This window comes from Alternaria metachromatica, assembly GCF_023757995.1.
Source record: "Alternaria metachromatica strain BMP 0045 chromosome Unknown scaffold_49, whole genome shotgun sequence".
NCBI classification, from domain to species: domain Eukaryota; kingdom Fungi; phylum Ascomycota; class Dothideomycetes; order Pleosporales; family Pleosporaceae; genus Alternaria; species Alternaria metachromatica.
The window spans coordinates 45,067-61,544 of NW_026055540.1; the positions used below are offsets into that span (position 1 = coordinate 45,067).

The 16,478-nt window shown below is 54.2% G+C and overlaps 4 protein-coding genes across 4 annotated transcripts; 2 read left to right on the plus strand and 2 right to left on the minus strand.

Annotated features, from left to right (window-relative positions):
• Positions 1 to 1,465: 1,465 nt before the first annotated feature.
• Positions 1,466 to 2,380, plus strand: J4E83_010677 (uncharacterized protein; the record flags this gene model as incomplete). The annotated part of the gene is made up of 1 exon (XM_049337557.1): positions 1,466 to 2,380. One exon carries the CDS (start codon positions 1,466 to 1,468, stop codon positions 2,378 to 2,380), a length of 915 nt encoding a protein of 304 aa, XP_049183316.1.
• A 1,792-nt stretch (positions 2,381 to 4,172) lies between these two features.
• J4E83_010678 (uncharacterized protein) lies at positions 4,173 to 5,765 on the minus strand (the record flags this gene model as incomplete). The annotated part of the gene is made up of 2 exons (XM_049337558.1): positions 4,173 to 4,820; positions 4,875 to 5,765. 2 exons carry the CDS (start codon positions 5,763 to 5,765, stop codon positions 4,173 to 4,175), a joined length of 1,539 nt encoding a protein of 512 aa, XP_049183317.1.
• A 945-nt stretch (positions 5,766 to 6,710) lies between these two features.
• J4E83_010679 (uncharacterized protein) lies at positions 6,711 to 10,688 on the minus strand (the record flags this gene model as incomplete). The annotated part of the gene is made up of 6 exons (XM_049337559.1): positions 6,711 to 7,841; positions 7,895 to 8,669; positions 9,197 to 9,231; positions 9,279 to 10,081; positions 10,128 to 10,500; positions 10,548 to 10,688. The coding sequence occupies 6 exons, from the start codon at positions 10,686 to 10,688 to the stop codon at positions 6,711 to 6,713; spliced, it is 3,258 nt and encodes a 1,085-aa protein (XP_049183318.1).
• A 343-nt stretch (positions 10,689 to 11,031) lies between these two features.
• Positions 11,032 to 13,281, plus strand: J4E83_010680 (uncharacterized protein; the record flags this gene model as incomplete). The annotated part of the gene is made up of 2 exons (XM_049337560.1): positions 11,032 to 11,376; positions 11,425 to 13,281. 2 exons carry the CDS (start codon positions 11,032 to 11,034, stop codon positions 13,279 to 13,281), a joined length of 2,202 nt encoding a protein of 733 aa, XP_049183319.1.
• Between the last annotated feature and the right edge of the window lie 3,197 nt (positions 13,282 to 16,478).

Genomic DNA, 16,478 nt, shown 5'->3' on the forward strand with positions numbered 1-16,478 from the left:
CGGGTCCACGGGTACACCAAGCTAGCCCTTCCTCCGCATCGCGTCCCGCAGCACCAACAATCTGCGGAGTAAATAGCGGTTATCGAGAGCGACCATCGTGAGGCTGCAGCCGAAGATGCCGGTGGATCCAGGTATGCCGAACCTGCGAGATTACTCCAGTCGACGTCGGGTAGAGTCTTCTGAAGCATTCACCAGACGTAATAGAGAGTCTTGTAGCCCTCTCAGGGTTGACCCTGAAACCAGAAGCGGCATTGACAATGTGGCACACTCTCAGCCGAATGGAAGCCGCTCGCGGTCTGGAGGCATCGCCGAAACTACACAACTTGGGACAGTGCCAGCAGTGTATACTTCGATCTTGGTTGGTTATTTGATGAAACTGTATATATCGCCGGTATTGCTTCACGATATGCACAGGCATCATAGGCCTCTGCAAGCAACATGTCGCACCGCTTTCTCAACCTGCTCACACACCGGCTATACATGCAAATAGCTCTAACCTCTCTTTACAGTACAGTCCACGTATGTGTGTACTTCTAGTCTACATCACTGCGCGAACTTGCCGATATGCCGCTCGGCGTAAAGAGTAATCCTGTATCTAACTTCCCGCTGTCAACATACCACCTGCATGATCTACTTTACGCTTTGCATCAATGTGTCCGTTCAACCGGATAACGTATTTTGAGCTATCCATTGTTCCCGTCTTATCCATTATTCCCGTCGCCCAGATCTATCGTTCCGATGCCCCATCCGAGAAGCGGATCCCGCTTCCGAAATACGCCTAGATCCAGCCGTGCCAGTCTAGACCAACGGCAGGGTACTGATATTCTGTCCAGTCTTTGGTACTCTTACACTCACGCTGAAAATCCCATGCTTCGAATCGGTCTCCGGTATGTCTATCTCCCCGAGTTGCAGCGAATGACCTCGGGATGGAAGCTCATGGAGACTGTGTCGTGCTGTATACGTAGCTTGCTTGAATTCTTCCATCGACGCCCAGCTACCATGAACATCTAAGAAAATGTATCCTATCCTGTCATATTTCTCGAGAGACGGTCCCGTCGTCGTTCTCGCAAATCGAGTTAAACTAACATCGGGATAAAACACCCAGGTTGTAGGCTACAAGTCGTCGGACCTCCGAACTCACAGGATGACTCTCCGATCCGATATCGGGATCGTCCTGCGAAATCTACAGCCAAAATTCGCATCAGGGCTCAAGACAATCTGGGGTTCAACAAGCGTCATACCTCCAGACATCTAAGCGACCGTTGCGGGTAAACTTTCCCGGACACCCTCCCGGTTCGCCAGCGGCCGAGCGACCCACGAATCTCCGCACTTGCACCCACCCAACTACCGCCAAACATGGTAGTTGGAACGACCCTGGCGCAGGCGCGTACCTAGGTACTACAAATATACCAGCTTCGACATACGTCCAGAACCTACGAATCCAAAAAGTGATAAAACCGCCAAAATGCGCGTCATCGTCTTTGGCGCATCGGGTGTCCAAGGGCGTCACCAAGTCCACGCCCTCGCCCGAGCAGGCCACTCCGTCGTCGCCGTGAGCCGCAACCCGAAACCCGTCCTGGTAGACGGAAAAGACGTGGAGACGTTTGCCGCAGACTTTACCGACCATGATGCCATTGCAAGAGTGCTCCAAGGCGCGGACAGGGTCTTTCTCAACCTCCCGAGCACCTCATTCAACCAATCCGAGCCCATCATCGCGGCAGCCAAATACATCGGTGAGGCCGCAAAGACGGCAAACGTCCCGTTGGTCCTGTTCAACACGAGTATGCCGGTGCCGAAGGAATCTCAAGACATCGTAGCCCAGGAAGATCGGAGGGAGATGAGGAGGCTGTTGAGGGAGTCTGTGCCGACCATCAGCATCGAACCTGTGGTTTATCTCGACAATCTCCTCGAAGGCTGGGCTCTACCTCCGATCCGCGACCGCAACACCGTTGTCTACTGCCACAAGCCCGACCTGCGCGTGTCGTGGATCTGCCACCACGATGTCGCGCAGATCATGATGGCCGCTATGCAGCATCCTGAGCTTGCTGGCCGCGATATCCCCATCGGCGGTGCTGAAACCGTTGTTCTTTCTCAGCTAACTGAGAAACTGTCGAGAGCCTGGGACAAGCAGCTGAGTTATGAGAACCAGACTGTTGCGGACTTTTGCGATAAGATTGGCAAGGCGATGCAGGGCAGGGGTCTGGACACGGACACGATTGTTAGTCAGATGTTCAAGGCGTATACGTATTACAATGAGGCGGAAGATGAGCCGTTCAATGTTGATATGAAGCCTGCAATGGACGAACTAGGAGTCAAGCTGACGCCGATTGAGGAGTGGGCTAAGAGGAGGAGTCCGTGGGATGACAAGGGCTACTATTAGACGTAGAACATTGGAAAATTATTACATTTGTTGACGAAGTCGTTATGTCGACACGGTATCAAATAAGAGACTCCAAACTCCACCCATTCCCATCCAACCCCCCAAACTCAGAACAGCCATCTCTCCCCTCACATACCCCCAGGCGGCGCAATCCCCATCATCCCCCCCTCCATCCCATCCTGCGGCATCCCAAACTTGCCAATCCCCTTCCCCCTCCTTTTCTGCACCTCCAGCGCAACCTCATTCGCCTGCCTAAGCATATCCTCACTACTGCTCTTCCCGGGCACGAAAACCAATCCCAGATCCGGCGCCGGGTTTCCTGTTCCCACAAAATTCCCCTCAACGTCTTTGGCGTAATGTGCATTGTAGTAGGAGCGCTTCATTTGCCGGATTATTATTGATTGACGCACTTCGCCTTGTTTGCGCGAGAAGGGGTTGTAGTTGTGGAGGGAGAAGGCGAGGGTGCGGGTTATCATGGGCACGGGGATTGTTTCGTTGGGGTCGCCGGTGGAGAGGGTGGAGAGGGCGTGGGCGACGGTTGTGTAGGTTGGTGGGGGGGATGTGTCTGTGGTGGAGGGGTAGGTTGGGGGTGTGGAGGGGGTGGAGGAGGGTGGGGCGTAGTAGTCGTTTGTTTTGGGGGTTGGGTCTGTCATGTTTGTTGTTGGTGTTGGTGTTGGTTGTAGTGGAGTAGTCGTGGTGTTGACTTAAGTATTCTGTGTTTTCCTGGAGAGTTTGCGACTTATGGACGCAGATAAGACGTGTCTGACAGCTATAACAACACCACCAGGCAATAGCGTCCTCGCTTGGTTATATATCCGGCCATCAATAGTAGAATCATCTTATTCCCACGATCTTCCTCACTGCCTCTAACTAACCACCTCACATGGCTGAGCAACCGAATACGAAGTGCTACCTACATAGCCTCCCGCCAGGGCTGGTAATGGCTAGCTCCTAGCTCGTGCCGAGCTTGACACCACACGATTAGGACTTCAGCCCAGTCGCATAACCTGGATAAATGACCGAGACATGTAAGCAGAATCACCAAACAGGTAAACCATCCTGCTGCTCAGCCTATCGCAGTGCCTCGGTGGCGAGTGCGCAAAGGCGGGGTGGCCGAAAAAGGGTTAGCGTTAGGACCCTTTTTGCAGATCGAATGATGTCATTTTGGAAAACTTTCCGGAGCGAGTGTGGCTTTGGTTGCTTGTATCGTGTAGTGTTATGCTTATCCTGTGTTCAAGAAGGCTGAGGCGATCTAGTCCAACGTGTAGTTGCCATTTGATCATCCCCCGGAATATAAAGATAGAATTAAGATGTCGATCGCAAAATCCGGGGTTATCGCGGCGATGATCAGACAACAAGGACCGAAAGATCAGTCATGTTAGGTCCCTTTACTCTTATCCTTTGCTGGCTTCACCGGTCGAGCTTGCTCAGTGTTGGGAAGCTGTTCATCACTGTGAATTCTAGTATGTTTGGTAATGGAGGTCTGCTGGGACTGTCCTTCCGGCGTGCTCCTCCTTTCCTTCGACCATGAAATGGGGGAATGCGCCGCTGACTCGGCATGAGGCCTGGCCTTGATCCTAGAGAGGTGTATCTCGGTGTACGGAATGAGTGCTATAGCTCCGGCGTTCGGCCTGGGGAACGCCTGTAGTTCCACATGATACTTATACATTATCAGATGACAGTTTGGGATGATTCGTAATTCATTTCATATACTCATAGCATCGCTAGTATTCTGCGATGACCTAGACACTTCAAGCTTATACACCAGCATGCGTCTTCATCTTCAACGTGCTCAGTGCACATACTCCTCCTCATCAACATCCTTCCCACCCTTCTCAAGCATATGCTCCGGAAGCGGACTAGTGAACGGCTTGCGGCTCTCCCTCACAATAGCCGGAATACTCGTACCCTCCGTAAACATCATCTCCAGCTCCTCCAGACTGCGGCCCATAGTCTCCGGGTACCCGAAGTAAACAACCGGCAGAATGATAGCAGAGATAATAAGGAAAACAAGATAGTACTGCCACCCAATAGTCTCAATAGCAACCGGCGTAACCATATTAACAACGAAATTCCAAAGCCAGTGATTAGCCGTAGAAATACCCGCCATAGGCACACGCAGCCTCGTCGGCGCAACTTCCGTGCAGTACAAAAAGTTCGCTCCGAGGAAACCAATCGGGATGAAGAAGTTGAAGAGGAAGACAAAGAGCGCGCTGGCAATCTGGGCCGATTGATTAGTCTTGGGGAAGCTGGATGCGACGGCGAGGGCCAACATGCAGGAGGCCATGCCTGCGCCGCTGAACATGAAGAGCTTGCGGCGCCCGAAGCGGTCGATGGTGAAGAAGGCGACGAAGCAGGAGAGGAACTTCCAGGTTAGCGCGCCGCCGGAGAGGATGCGCGAGGTTTCGCTGTCGAGGCCGAGGCCTTGTTGGAAGATGATCTGTTGAGATGTGTTAGAAATTGGGTTTTATAGCCAGGGGGGACGTGGACTTACGGTTGAGTAGGTGGAGATGAGGTTGCTACCGCACATCTGCTGCAGGAATTGGAGGAAGATGCAGAGGGAGAAGCGGTAGAACAGCTTGTCCTTGCCCATAGTGAAGATGTCGCTCATCTTCGCTGCGCTGCGACCAGTTTCCTCGAGCGCGAGTTCGATGCCGCTGATCTCAGCTGTGATCTCGGGGTCGTGCAGATCCAAGCCCTTGAAGCTGGACAGACTGAGACGAGCCTCCTCCACGCGTCCCTTGTTGACCAGCCAGCGAGGTGATTCAGGGATGCTGAATACGGCGGCCATGGGAATGAGGGAGATAACGGTGGGAATGGCGAGCGGGATACGCCATTGCAGAGGCAGGTTGTCCTGTTCGAAGAATCCAAGGTTGATCCATGCTTCGAGGAGGTAGCCGAGGGAGATAAAGCAACCGTCGAGCACAACGTGCTTACCACGGTTGGCAGACGATGAGCATTCGGATTGCCAGACTGGGACGGTAGCGCTGAGGGCTCCGACTCCCCATCCTAGAATGAAGCGGCCGACGACGAATTGCGCGAGCTGGAAGCTAGTGCATTGTAGGATCTCGCCGACGAGAGTCAGGAATGCGGCACCGAAGATGAGCTTTCGTCGTCCGAGAATGTCGCCGATCCAGGAGCAAGACAGAGCACCGAAGAGAGCGCCAATGGTGAAGGTAGCAACGACGGCACCTTGCTTGGTCGAGTTGCTGCTCTTCTCCGCGCCGGTAGTATCGATGGTGTTGATCTCCGGGAAGTGGTCGTTCCAGTCACGGAGAGACAACAGACCACCCACACCAGACTGGTTGTATCCAAACAGCACGAAAGCTGGCAGAACGACGAGCAACAGCTGTGCCGTCTGCAGAGTCTTTCCGGTGAGTCCCATGGTGAAGATTGACGAAGGGAGGAAGATTCAGAGGGGAGAGGAGGGGACTACAGAAGGAGACGGGATGGACAGCAGCTCAGTACTTGTACTCCAGAAGCGCACCCCACAATATCCTGCAATGTGGGCACACTACTCTGGAGACAAACTCCAGTCAGTGCATTATTGACGGCCTTAGTGCTCCGCCTTTTGGGGGTAAACACCCTGACCCGGAGATACAGGTATAGCCAGCCAGCGAGCTGCACCGGATGCCTCGATTTAGCACCGACCCCATACACCGCAACACTAGCAGGTAACCCTCCACAAACGGCCTCGACTTTGTTGACCGGTCTGCAGTCCGTGCTTGCGGGAATTGACTCGCAGCATGACCGCAAAGCAGGGCGCGTCTGCGTCCGCGGCCATAGTTCGGCGTCGCTCGCCTCAAAGCGAGCGGCTGGGGAGGAAAAATCCTTACGCCCTTGTCGCAGCGCTATCATGACGGTTGAGGCTTCATGTGGGCCGAATTTGTACTGAGGCTCTGCGGCAGGATTTAAGCTTTTCCAAGAAGACGTTAGGTGCTTAAAAACCTTGATACGCGTGCGGCGCGATTGGTTCGCATTACGGCCTCGGTAGTTGTTCTATCTCCACCCTCGCCGTGCGCGCTCCGTAACTTCGGAAGATGGCACGCTGCTCGGGCGAGAGACGCAATTTGCTCAAGGTGCGTGGGTAGTGCGTCGGCCCAGATTTGATGATGAAACGACAGGCGGTTAACCAGGGAATCTGCCTGATTGCTCCACACCCGTGGGGTCGGCTAGAAGACAGCAACAAATCGCCGGTAAGTTTGAAAGTATGTACCTGCGCATGCGGCGAGATAAGACTTTGCGCGAGACGATAGTGTAGCTTGTTATTGCTTGGCCAGACCTCAGTCGATGTCTGACCTGCTGATGGCTTTGCATGAATGCTCAAACTCTAGTACTGCTTGGTGCTCTTGCTAACTCTCATAAGCTGTGAAAGCCCGTCAACGGATTCGGCTCTCTGTGTCCCCGTCTCGGTGTTCGCACTCGAGCTCGTTCCTTCAGGCTCCGCCCCACTTCGTCCCTCCGACGTTTCCGAGTCAGCGTCTGGGGTTTGACCAGCCTCCGGCTTGCCATGTCGGTCTTTGACAGCTTCGGCTGTCTGCTCGGATGTCGCTCGTCCGATCTCCGCCAGATTGGTCGGTATGATGCCATACTCGAAGCGATCGATGACAGCTCGCTCCACTGCGATTCGCGGTTCCTCCACACTAGCTTTGTAATCCTTCAACAGCGCAACTGCCCTCTCGTCGCCCTTCAAGACACACCTGTGGATCAACGTCTCCCACGTCTTCCTTCTAGGCTTCAAGGGGCCCTTTTTGCCAGCTGTCGCGCCCGTTGACCGCATCTCCTCATAGTAGAGCAGAGCATCTTCCAGGTCACCCGATTCTAGGCACACCAGGATCAGACGATCATACGTAATGCGGTCAGGTTTGAGACCCAGCTTGACCATCTCGTTCGCAAAGAACATGGCAAGCTCCTTGCGGGCGGATCTATGGCAGCCTTGAAACAGAATGTTAAACGTTTCTGTGTTCGGGCCAGCATGAGATACCGTGTGCAGGGCTTTGTAAATCTCGATGCCCTCTTCGAGGCGTTTGCTTGCGATGCTGGCTTTGATGCATGCGTTGACGGCAGCGGTGGGAACTTTACGGCCTGAAGTCTCAAAGTCTTGCAGATATCTGAAGGCTTGCATCGGTCTGCTATCATCGCTATGATCTTTTGCGGATAGATACCAGTAGAGAGGATCACAGGTCCCAGAGTTGACCTTCAAGTTCGAATCGACCATGATGAGGATGACAGACAGAGCTGCGTGGAGGTCGTTGGCGTTTAGGTATGTGGATATGAGCAGTTCATAGTGTTGCGAGGTGAACGTTGTACCTCGTTCGGTCAGGACGCGAAAGACATCGGTAGCGAGCTGGATGTCTCCATGTCGTGAGGCGAGAGTGAGTACGTGCAGACAGGTGCCAGTGCCAGGCTTCAGGTAGCCCGGCTGAACTTGCGCAATCCATACGAGGCTCGTCTCTGCGAACTTCACAGTGTTAGCAACTTCCCTTAGAATGCATATGACACAGTCCCACTTACGAGCTGCTTGTGCGCCGCGGCGTCTAGCAAAGCTCCCCAGAGAGCGATGCTGAACTGGACTGTACCTGTTCCGCTACTCTTGCTGTGTACACCCTCCTTGAGACTGAGCACGTAGAATGCTTCCTCGACTTCACCAAACTCCAGCAACATCCATATAGCCTTGTCAAACAGCCAGCTCTCTACGCGTGCTTTGTTCCTGACCATCTCCTCCAGCAACTCGAGTGCGTGTTCGAAATGTCGCTCGCGTAGCATCCCGGCTATGATGAAGTTGCGCGCACGGTCGGATGGCATGAACCATCGCGACTTCATGTATTCGAGGATGTCGGTGCGAAGGAGGTAGTCCGGGTGCACTGCGAGCACCTCAAGCACGCATTCACAGCCCCGTGCATCCAGCAAGATTCTTGGCTTTCCGGTCAGAGATCCATCAGTCTCGTCCCAGAAGCCCATCTCTTCCAGCACCTTGCGGACCTTTCCCGCCGTGCCATTGACTGAGTCGACGAAGCTGTGTAGTACGGCGGTGTACATCTCCCGGTTCGGCACCTCCCCTCTGTCTTTAATCAAGACCCTGCAGATGTTCATGACTTCGTCGAAGTTTCCCTTGGCGCCCTCGGCCCGCACATGTTCGTAGAGGATGTAGGTCGGGAGCTGGGCGAGCGGAGGTCTATCTCGTGAAGTGTGCGGAGGGAAGGCGCGAGGCTTTTCTGCAAAGGACCGGAAGCCGTTCAGGGCAGCCCCGGGCTGCGAGAAGAAAGTGTCGTTCGCAGCTGAGGGTGCGCTGGAGTGGTTGTAGGTACGCAGTTGACGGCCGCAGTGGGCTTTGTCGCCTTTTCGCGATGCATTGCGCTGTAGCAGTCTAGCTCCTGCTCTTGCAATGGACGGTGTCGTTCCGGCATTCGACGGAAACCCTGGACAAAGGCATCGCCACAGGCCGTCGTTCACGAAAGGGCGGGGTGGCATTGGCGTGGGTGATGTGCACTGCCAAAGTTTCAATGCGCGCAGCGTAACATGTTGCGTCTGTGCGCGCGCCTCGGTTCAACATGTCTACTTGCGACTTGTGCATCACCATAAGCGAAGCATGGGTAAGAGCTTAGTTTGTAATTATATTCACATATGCACTTTCCAAATGCTTTTCCTATCCCGTGCCAAGCCGCAAAAAGGGTATATGCGCCCAAATACCAACACGTCTCATGCAAAGCCTATGCCCTTCCGTACCGTATTATGTAGAAACAACGTCAAGCGTAGCGTTTCTTCCCATCCCTAAATACCTAAAGTCCGTCGTAATCCCCACCAACACGTGCTCACCTCCTCACGACTTGTTCTGAAAGAAGTTCAAGAACCTGCAGCTGTCAGTCATTGTTCCTGTAGGAATAGGAGCATCACATACCTTTGGCGATATTACTTCCTGGTTCACCAAGTGCTTGCTCATGATCTTGACAACCTCCATTTGCTCCTCGTAGGTGAGTCCGGTGATGGCTGCTTCAATCACTCCACCGACTGTGGTGTGGTGCACGGCGATGAAGCTCGAGTAGTAGAAGAAGGCGATCGAGCCCATGATGAACTGGCAGTCCATGCGGTCAGTCATTCCACCGTGACCGGGGATTGAGTCTCCAAAATCCTTGATCTTGAAGGTGCGCTTCAGGCCAGAAGCGAAGAAGCCGCCGAAGGGCGCGATAAGAGACGCAAAGGTTCCGAGCATGATGACGTGGAATTGCACTGGCATAATGTTGAATGTTCGCGGGATGGGGAGACCCTCGGGAAGGAAGGGAACGGTATAGTCGCGCGCGATGAAGACCGGGTTTGGCCTGCATTCGAGGCCGGACCAGATGTTTGCGCCCAGATCATTGACAGGGCAGATGAAGTACTTGTAGTCGCCGAGGAAGTGGACAACGAGCATACCCCAGATAACAGTGAAGAACCAGGCACCGAGGAAGCCCTCCCATGTCTTCTTGGGCGAAATCTGGATGAGGGGTGTCCGTCCAAACGTGATACCGCAGAGGTAGGCAAATATGTCGTTGGTAATGACCATGGACACGGGGAGGATAAACCAGATGAATCCCTCGAAGATGTTGTTGATGACAAAGTGCGCCTGTCCAACGATGAGGAAGAGGGCCATGTGCGTCCAAGCAAACTGGGTGAACTGGAACTTGTAGTGGCCCTTCTGGAGCGAGAAGACGAAGAAGACGAAGCCTGGGGAAATTAGCATAGGTACAAAAAATGGAATTCGTAGACATACCGATTATGTACAGCATGAAGGAGATGAACCTGTGGTGGGTAGCCAAGGGCAGCAGCAGACGGTCGACCATCAGGACGTGCTTGAAGTAGTATATGACACTCTCGCCGTAGAGGAAGTACATGGCGGTGCCGAGGAAGTACCAGTTCAGCGACTTGGTGAAGCGCAGGCTGCGGGCCTTGCTGGGCACATTTGCGATTGCGATGACCTCCTTAAAGGATATGACCTGGACTGCCGTGACGATGATGATGATGAAGAGATGGCCGGCGCCGAGGGCCCAGAAGAAGCCGGCAATCATGACGAGGGTCCATGTGGTGCGCGTTATGAAGTTGGCCTTCTTCTTCTCGTACTCGGTCTGGGGGGGCTGTTCGGAGGCCTGGCGCTGTCAGCTGGGGAGACGTGGGCAGAGGACTGCCAACGTACGGGAGGGGCCGTCTCTTCTTTGATAGTCGGACTGCCCGGGTCGCTGTACTCGGACATGCTCTGCGAGGGTCTCCGCGCCCTGCCGTTGCTGGCGCTGCGGACCTGGTGGTTGAACTTGACGTCCTTTCTCGGGCGCGCCATGGTGAAGGAGGAGAGGGCGGTTGCGCCTGGTATCCTTGGGGGTATAGGGGCAGCCGGGGCGAGGCCGGAGGGGAAGGCGCGATGGGTGAGGGCGGGGTGGGTGAAGGAGGTGGTGTTGGCGGCAGGCTCGACTGGGCCAAGTAGTGAAATTGGCGGACAAGTAACCACGGGCAGCTTGCGTCATGGCACCGCCGCTTAGCTTAGCGACCCTGCAGCCTGCATGTGAATTTCCCTAGCACCCAAACACGCCTGCGCCAACACGCCAACAACGCGTCCATGCGCCCCGCATCGCGACCGCTTTGGGACATGCTCACGCGCAGGCCCGCTGGTAGATGGACCGACAATGGCTGACGACGACTTCGACGACTTTTCTGACGATGACCTCGACGACCTTCCCGCCGACGCCCTGCAGCATCTCGAGGCGAGCGCCATCCGCGCGACACAGCACCAGCCCGACACGGAGCCAGAGTCCGACTACGGCCCCGACGATGGCGACGAGGTAGTCAATCTGGACGATGCGCATAGTCCGCCGCCTCTATATGCGCTGGACGAGGAGGGCTACGATAGTCACATCGATGACAACATCAACGACATCATCGAGCATTGCCATTATGACCAGATGGAAGTGGAGGAGCAGCCACGCAGGTCTCAGGCTGACCCCAATGCGCTGCTCCAACGCATCAAGAAGGTGCGACACGTCCACCTCAGTCTGTAGACGCCCCGCTGATCATCGCAGTTAGAGCAAGACAAGGCGCGCGAGAAGCGAGAAGCCGAGGAGCTGAAGGGGAAGCTGCAGACCAAGGCGGGCGAGGCCGATACCCTTCGAAGGCGCTACGATGCCGAAAACCGCAAACACGAGCGCCAGCTGGCGGACCAGCAGCAGTCGCACAGCACCGAGCTGGCCAAGCTGCGTACCGAGATGGAGAAGCTGCGGCGCGAGAAGGAGTCGGTGCAGACGGACAACATGTTCAACCAGCACGAGGCGCGAGAGGCTGTCATGACCCGACGGCCTGGGAGAACCATGCCCTCACGACCAAAGTCAGGTGCGCAGGCAATCAGCCCAGCTGGCACACCTAAGAGGGGGCAGAAGACGAGAGGTCCGCTGGGCGATGGTTTTGACGACGACGACGTTGTCATGGCATCACCGTCAAAGTACCGCGAGAGGCAGAAGACGGCGACGCCAAAGCAAGCCGGCAAGCGGAAGCGGCAGGCTATCGACCAGAGCCCCATACCACTGCCTGCGCTGCAGCTGAGTGAACCGCGAACTCGGCCCAGAGAGACAGAGCCAGCGCCAGCCGTGGGACCTGTCATAGACGCCGCACTGCTCGAGCACTTTCGACGCGACGACCGCCGATTCACCCTCCTGCACCGCCTGCTGTCACATCCATCATCAAATGGCACCGATCGCGTCCTCGAAGCACTCACGTCGCATGCTTTCCCGTCCAAGCCATCCAAGAAACTATCTTCGATCGTGTATGATGCCCTGGCGAAGATCAATACATCTGATGTGCACGAGCTAGCAGTACAGATATGTCACATCTTCCTCGACCTGTGGAAACGGTGTCAGTCCGAGAAGTACTACGCTCCGACATCTCTGATACTCGATGCGCTGCACTTCATTCTCGCGTGTGAGCCCATCGAGACTGCGGTCAAGATCACCGAGCGCGTAGTACCGCTCATCATCGCTTTTGTCGATCTCGTGGCGGACCCTATTTCAAAAGCAGCAAAGGGAGGTGAAAAGGCAGTTGCGGATCTCTACTCCCCGAAGCAGCAAGAGATTGCATCTCACATCGATGTTGAAGACTGTCTTGAGTTGCTGTATCTAATCGCCAGCAGCTGTGTGTCCTCAATAGATTCCACAGCAATAGCTCGTCTATGGCAAGCGATTCCTTCAAGCTTCGCCATCATGCTCCTCGTCAAAGAGCAGCCACATGCCCAAATCACGCTCATGTTGCGCATACTTGGCACCTCTGCACTATCCACCTCAATAGGGCCCATAACATTCGCAGACTCCGCCCAAGACAACCAAGCAAGTAACGAAGACGCCCTGGTCCATCGTCTCACCAACCTCTTCACCGAGCTGCCTAAGCCCGTCCCAGATCCTTCGGAGTCTTCCGATGAAGCTCCAGCTATCTCCGAAGCGGACCTGTGGGATCTCCGCCTACTCGTCATCTCGGTCCTGACGCAGTTCTCTATCCCTGAATACGGCTCTAGTCGTCTAGCCCAGAACGGCCTCTGCATTGGCCGGCTGATCAAGTACCTCGACCATTGCGTGACGAGTCTTTATCGACATCCCATCGCACCAACTCAAGACCGGAAAGTCGATTCAATTAACGCCACCATGAAGTTGATTTATCACGTCGCCACGACGAATGCCGATTTCGACATCAAGAGCAAGTTGGTCAATACGTTAGGCGGACATCATGCCTATCTCGTCGCACTGACGCGACTGGCGTTCAGTGAGGGCTTAGTGTTAGAAGCGGGAATCGAAGATGAAGTCGTAAACATGGCGCACGACATCTTAGACGAGGGACTGAGTATGGAAGAGGGAGATGCTTTCGGCAAGGTGTTCAGCAGTGGAAGCACTGTCTAGACATGTCCAGTGTTTTTCTCAAGAAGGAGATCATCAGCGCAAGCGGCTTGGGCAATGGCTCTGATTTCAACTTGCACATTTTTCCGCAAGATGACCCCACTTCTGAGCTCAAGGACGATACCACTTTAATTCCGCGCTCATCCACAATCATGTAGAATGACATACGGATATCAACATCTTGTGTAATCACTAGTCTGGCTCGCATTGCTATGCATTGCTATAACTTGGGATGATATGCATTGGCCGGCGTTTAAAACATATCAATCACACTCTTACCCAGTCACCAACTATCCATCCCTACACCCGTCCCCCAATCCACCCCAAAACCCTCTCCAAAACCTCCTCCCCACACTCATCATTCAACAACTCATGCCTCCCCCCTCCAACCACCTCAAACACCTTCTCCCCTGTCCCTGTCCCTATCCCAGCCACAAACTTCTCACTCCCCCTCCAATCACAATACGCATCCTCATCCCCATGCACCACCAACGTCGCCACTGTCCACTCCCGCATCTTCGCTCTAACACTGTCTGCAACATCCACGGCCGTCGCGGCCGTTAAGAAACATATCGGTTTCTTGGAATATAGGGGATCGGCCAGGTATTTGTCTATCTCGACCGCACGGCGTGTGAGACTGGAGATGGGTACGGAGCGGCCGGGGATGGAAACTGTGGGTAGGGTGTGGGCTAAGATCCCGATGGCTAGACGAGCGGAGGAGGGGAAGGGACCGGGGAATGCGGGACTCGTCAGTACCACCCCTTCAATGCCCTCTGGATCTTCCACCACACTCCCCGCGGTTATTAATCCGCCCAGTGAATGCCCAAACAGTACAACCGGTCTTCCCCCTCCTTGTTCAACAGCATACCGTCGTAGTGCGAGGTGGTCGGCTACGGCTTTTCCTACGTGGACGACGGCGCGGGGATGGCCGGGGGATTTGCCGTGGCCGTGCAGGTCGAGGGCGTAGATTGTGTAGGAAGCGGCGAGGAAGTGCGTGATTAGCGTGGAGTGGGATGTTAGGTAGCGGAGGGAGTATTCTGCGTAGCCGTGTTGGAGGATTATTGTTGCGATGGGTGATGAGGGAAGGGAGGGGGTCCAGATGTGGAAGGTTGTGCCGGAGGGGAGGGTGTGGGTTTTGTGGTTTAGGTTGTGGTTCGGGTCGGGCGTTGGGGTTGTGTGTATCGGTGGTTGTGTGTGTTGTTTGCGGGAGAGGGATGGGACGTTCAGCATCTTGACAGCTGAAACCAATATAAGATATCTCAGAGTACCAGTGGTACGGTCCGAGACCGTTCTGTGAATACACTTGGTGCTTTGTTCGAAGAGGCTCTTGGTCGTCTTAGACTTGCGTGTTTAGCGCTGATAACGTTGCGCAGACCACTAAACAACATGAAAGCTTATAAGTCGCGATGAAGAGCAAGTTTAACACATAGCGCACCCGTAGAGACGTATCAGCTTCCAGAACTCGCGGATTGAAATGTGAGATTCAAAAGGTTAGTGCTGTTGTTCACTGAGACACTGAGGTGGATGCGTTTAGCTGCGCTATGGGGAAAGAGCAGGCCATCGTCGTTCGATATCGGGAGACATGACTCTTCCAGTACGACCTAGTCATGCTTTGAACAATGACTTCCAAGGTGCTTCTTCGATCGCTGATGGAATGTCGTGTTGAAGTGTGGAGGTCCATACCTCGCAGCCCACCTGGGCACGTGGGGAGGGGCGCGGTAACAGTTTTGGGCCTAGTCTGCGGGGCGTACCTGGCACCTCCTCGCCGCTGCATCTCTATCCCATCGCATCATTATCCAGCATGTGGAAGATCATCTACATTACACATCTCGTTTCGATATCATGAGAATGAACGCACTGGTCGCTTTCCGTAGTGTACCGTGCTCCGCTCTGCGCTATCAACACCGATCACAAGATTGCGCCATGGCGAGCTGTGATAGGTGTCTGGGCGGCCTTCCTGCATGACTTCATAAGACCTAGTGAACAGAGGTGTGTAAAAGGCGGCCTCAGCCTTCAGCCTCTCAAACCCCTCATTGCGACTCACCCAAATCTGTTGTCCGCATCACTCATGGACTGCACACGAAGGGATCCAAAGCTGCACGCCAAAGTTAACAATGCTGTTTTCTAGGAATTGACACATTACAGCACATCTTGCAGCCAGTCCTTCGTCTTGCCGGCGTACAATGTCTTTCGATCAGCCTCATGATATAGATATCATACCAAGGTACTGCGACAGCCCGGGATCGACCCAGAGACGACGAGCCAACCACACCTTCCGCAACTCTTACGGCTCATCCGCAAAGAGAAGGTCTCGGTTGAGAAACGTGTTAACTTCAAAAGCCTCTGATATCGATATCTCCGACTCATTGTATATCTTCGATTCGATCTACCATACGGTCAAGCGTTACACGCACACACCGCTGCAGACGCCTGATTCAATTCGCGTCCTCGAACTTCTACCAGGAACGTGTGACTCAACCTTGTTCTGTCGAATACTCGAGATACACCGAACGGATTCCGATGTTCAGTTCGAGGCTATCTCGTACGTTTGGGGCAGCCCCTTTCCCGAATGCTATCTTTACGATGTAGAAAGCAACACGGCCTTGTCTATCACAGAGAACCTAAGTTTTGCGCTTCAGGCGCTACGCTATCCGCATCGGAGCCGGATCCTCTGGGTGGACGCTATCTGCATCAACCAGTCAGATAACGATGAGAAAGGTCATCAAGTCAGGAACATGGGCTTGGTTTATGCGGCAGCGAGCATGGTACTTGTCTGGCTGGGCAACAAGGACCTTCGTGAAGCTTTCGAGCACGTGGAGTTGCTTGGAGAATCACTTGATGGCAATGTTTCGACTGCGCACCGTGAGCCCATCGATTTATTCGACAACGCCGCCACTACAATCCTTAGCATCGTCGAAGCCCAATGGTTCACCAGACTATGGATCATACAAGAGTTCGTTCTCGCCAGAGAGGTACAATTTCACGCTGGTGATCGACATATCGATTGCAAAACATTCGAAAGGGCGATTGCGCGTCTTGAGTCGCTTCTTTTCCATCTGTTCATAAACATGAATATGGACCTGGACTTGCGCATTAGGATCACTAAAAGTCACGGCCTAGTTGAAAATCTGATCCGAATGCGTGCGATGTGGCACGCGCAATCAGGTACCTTTTCACCACAAATGTCGTTGTACGACTGG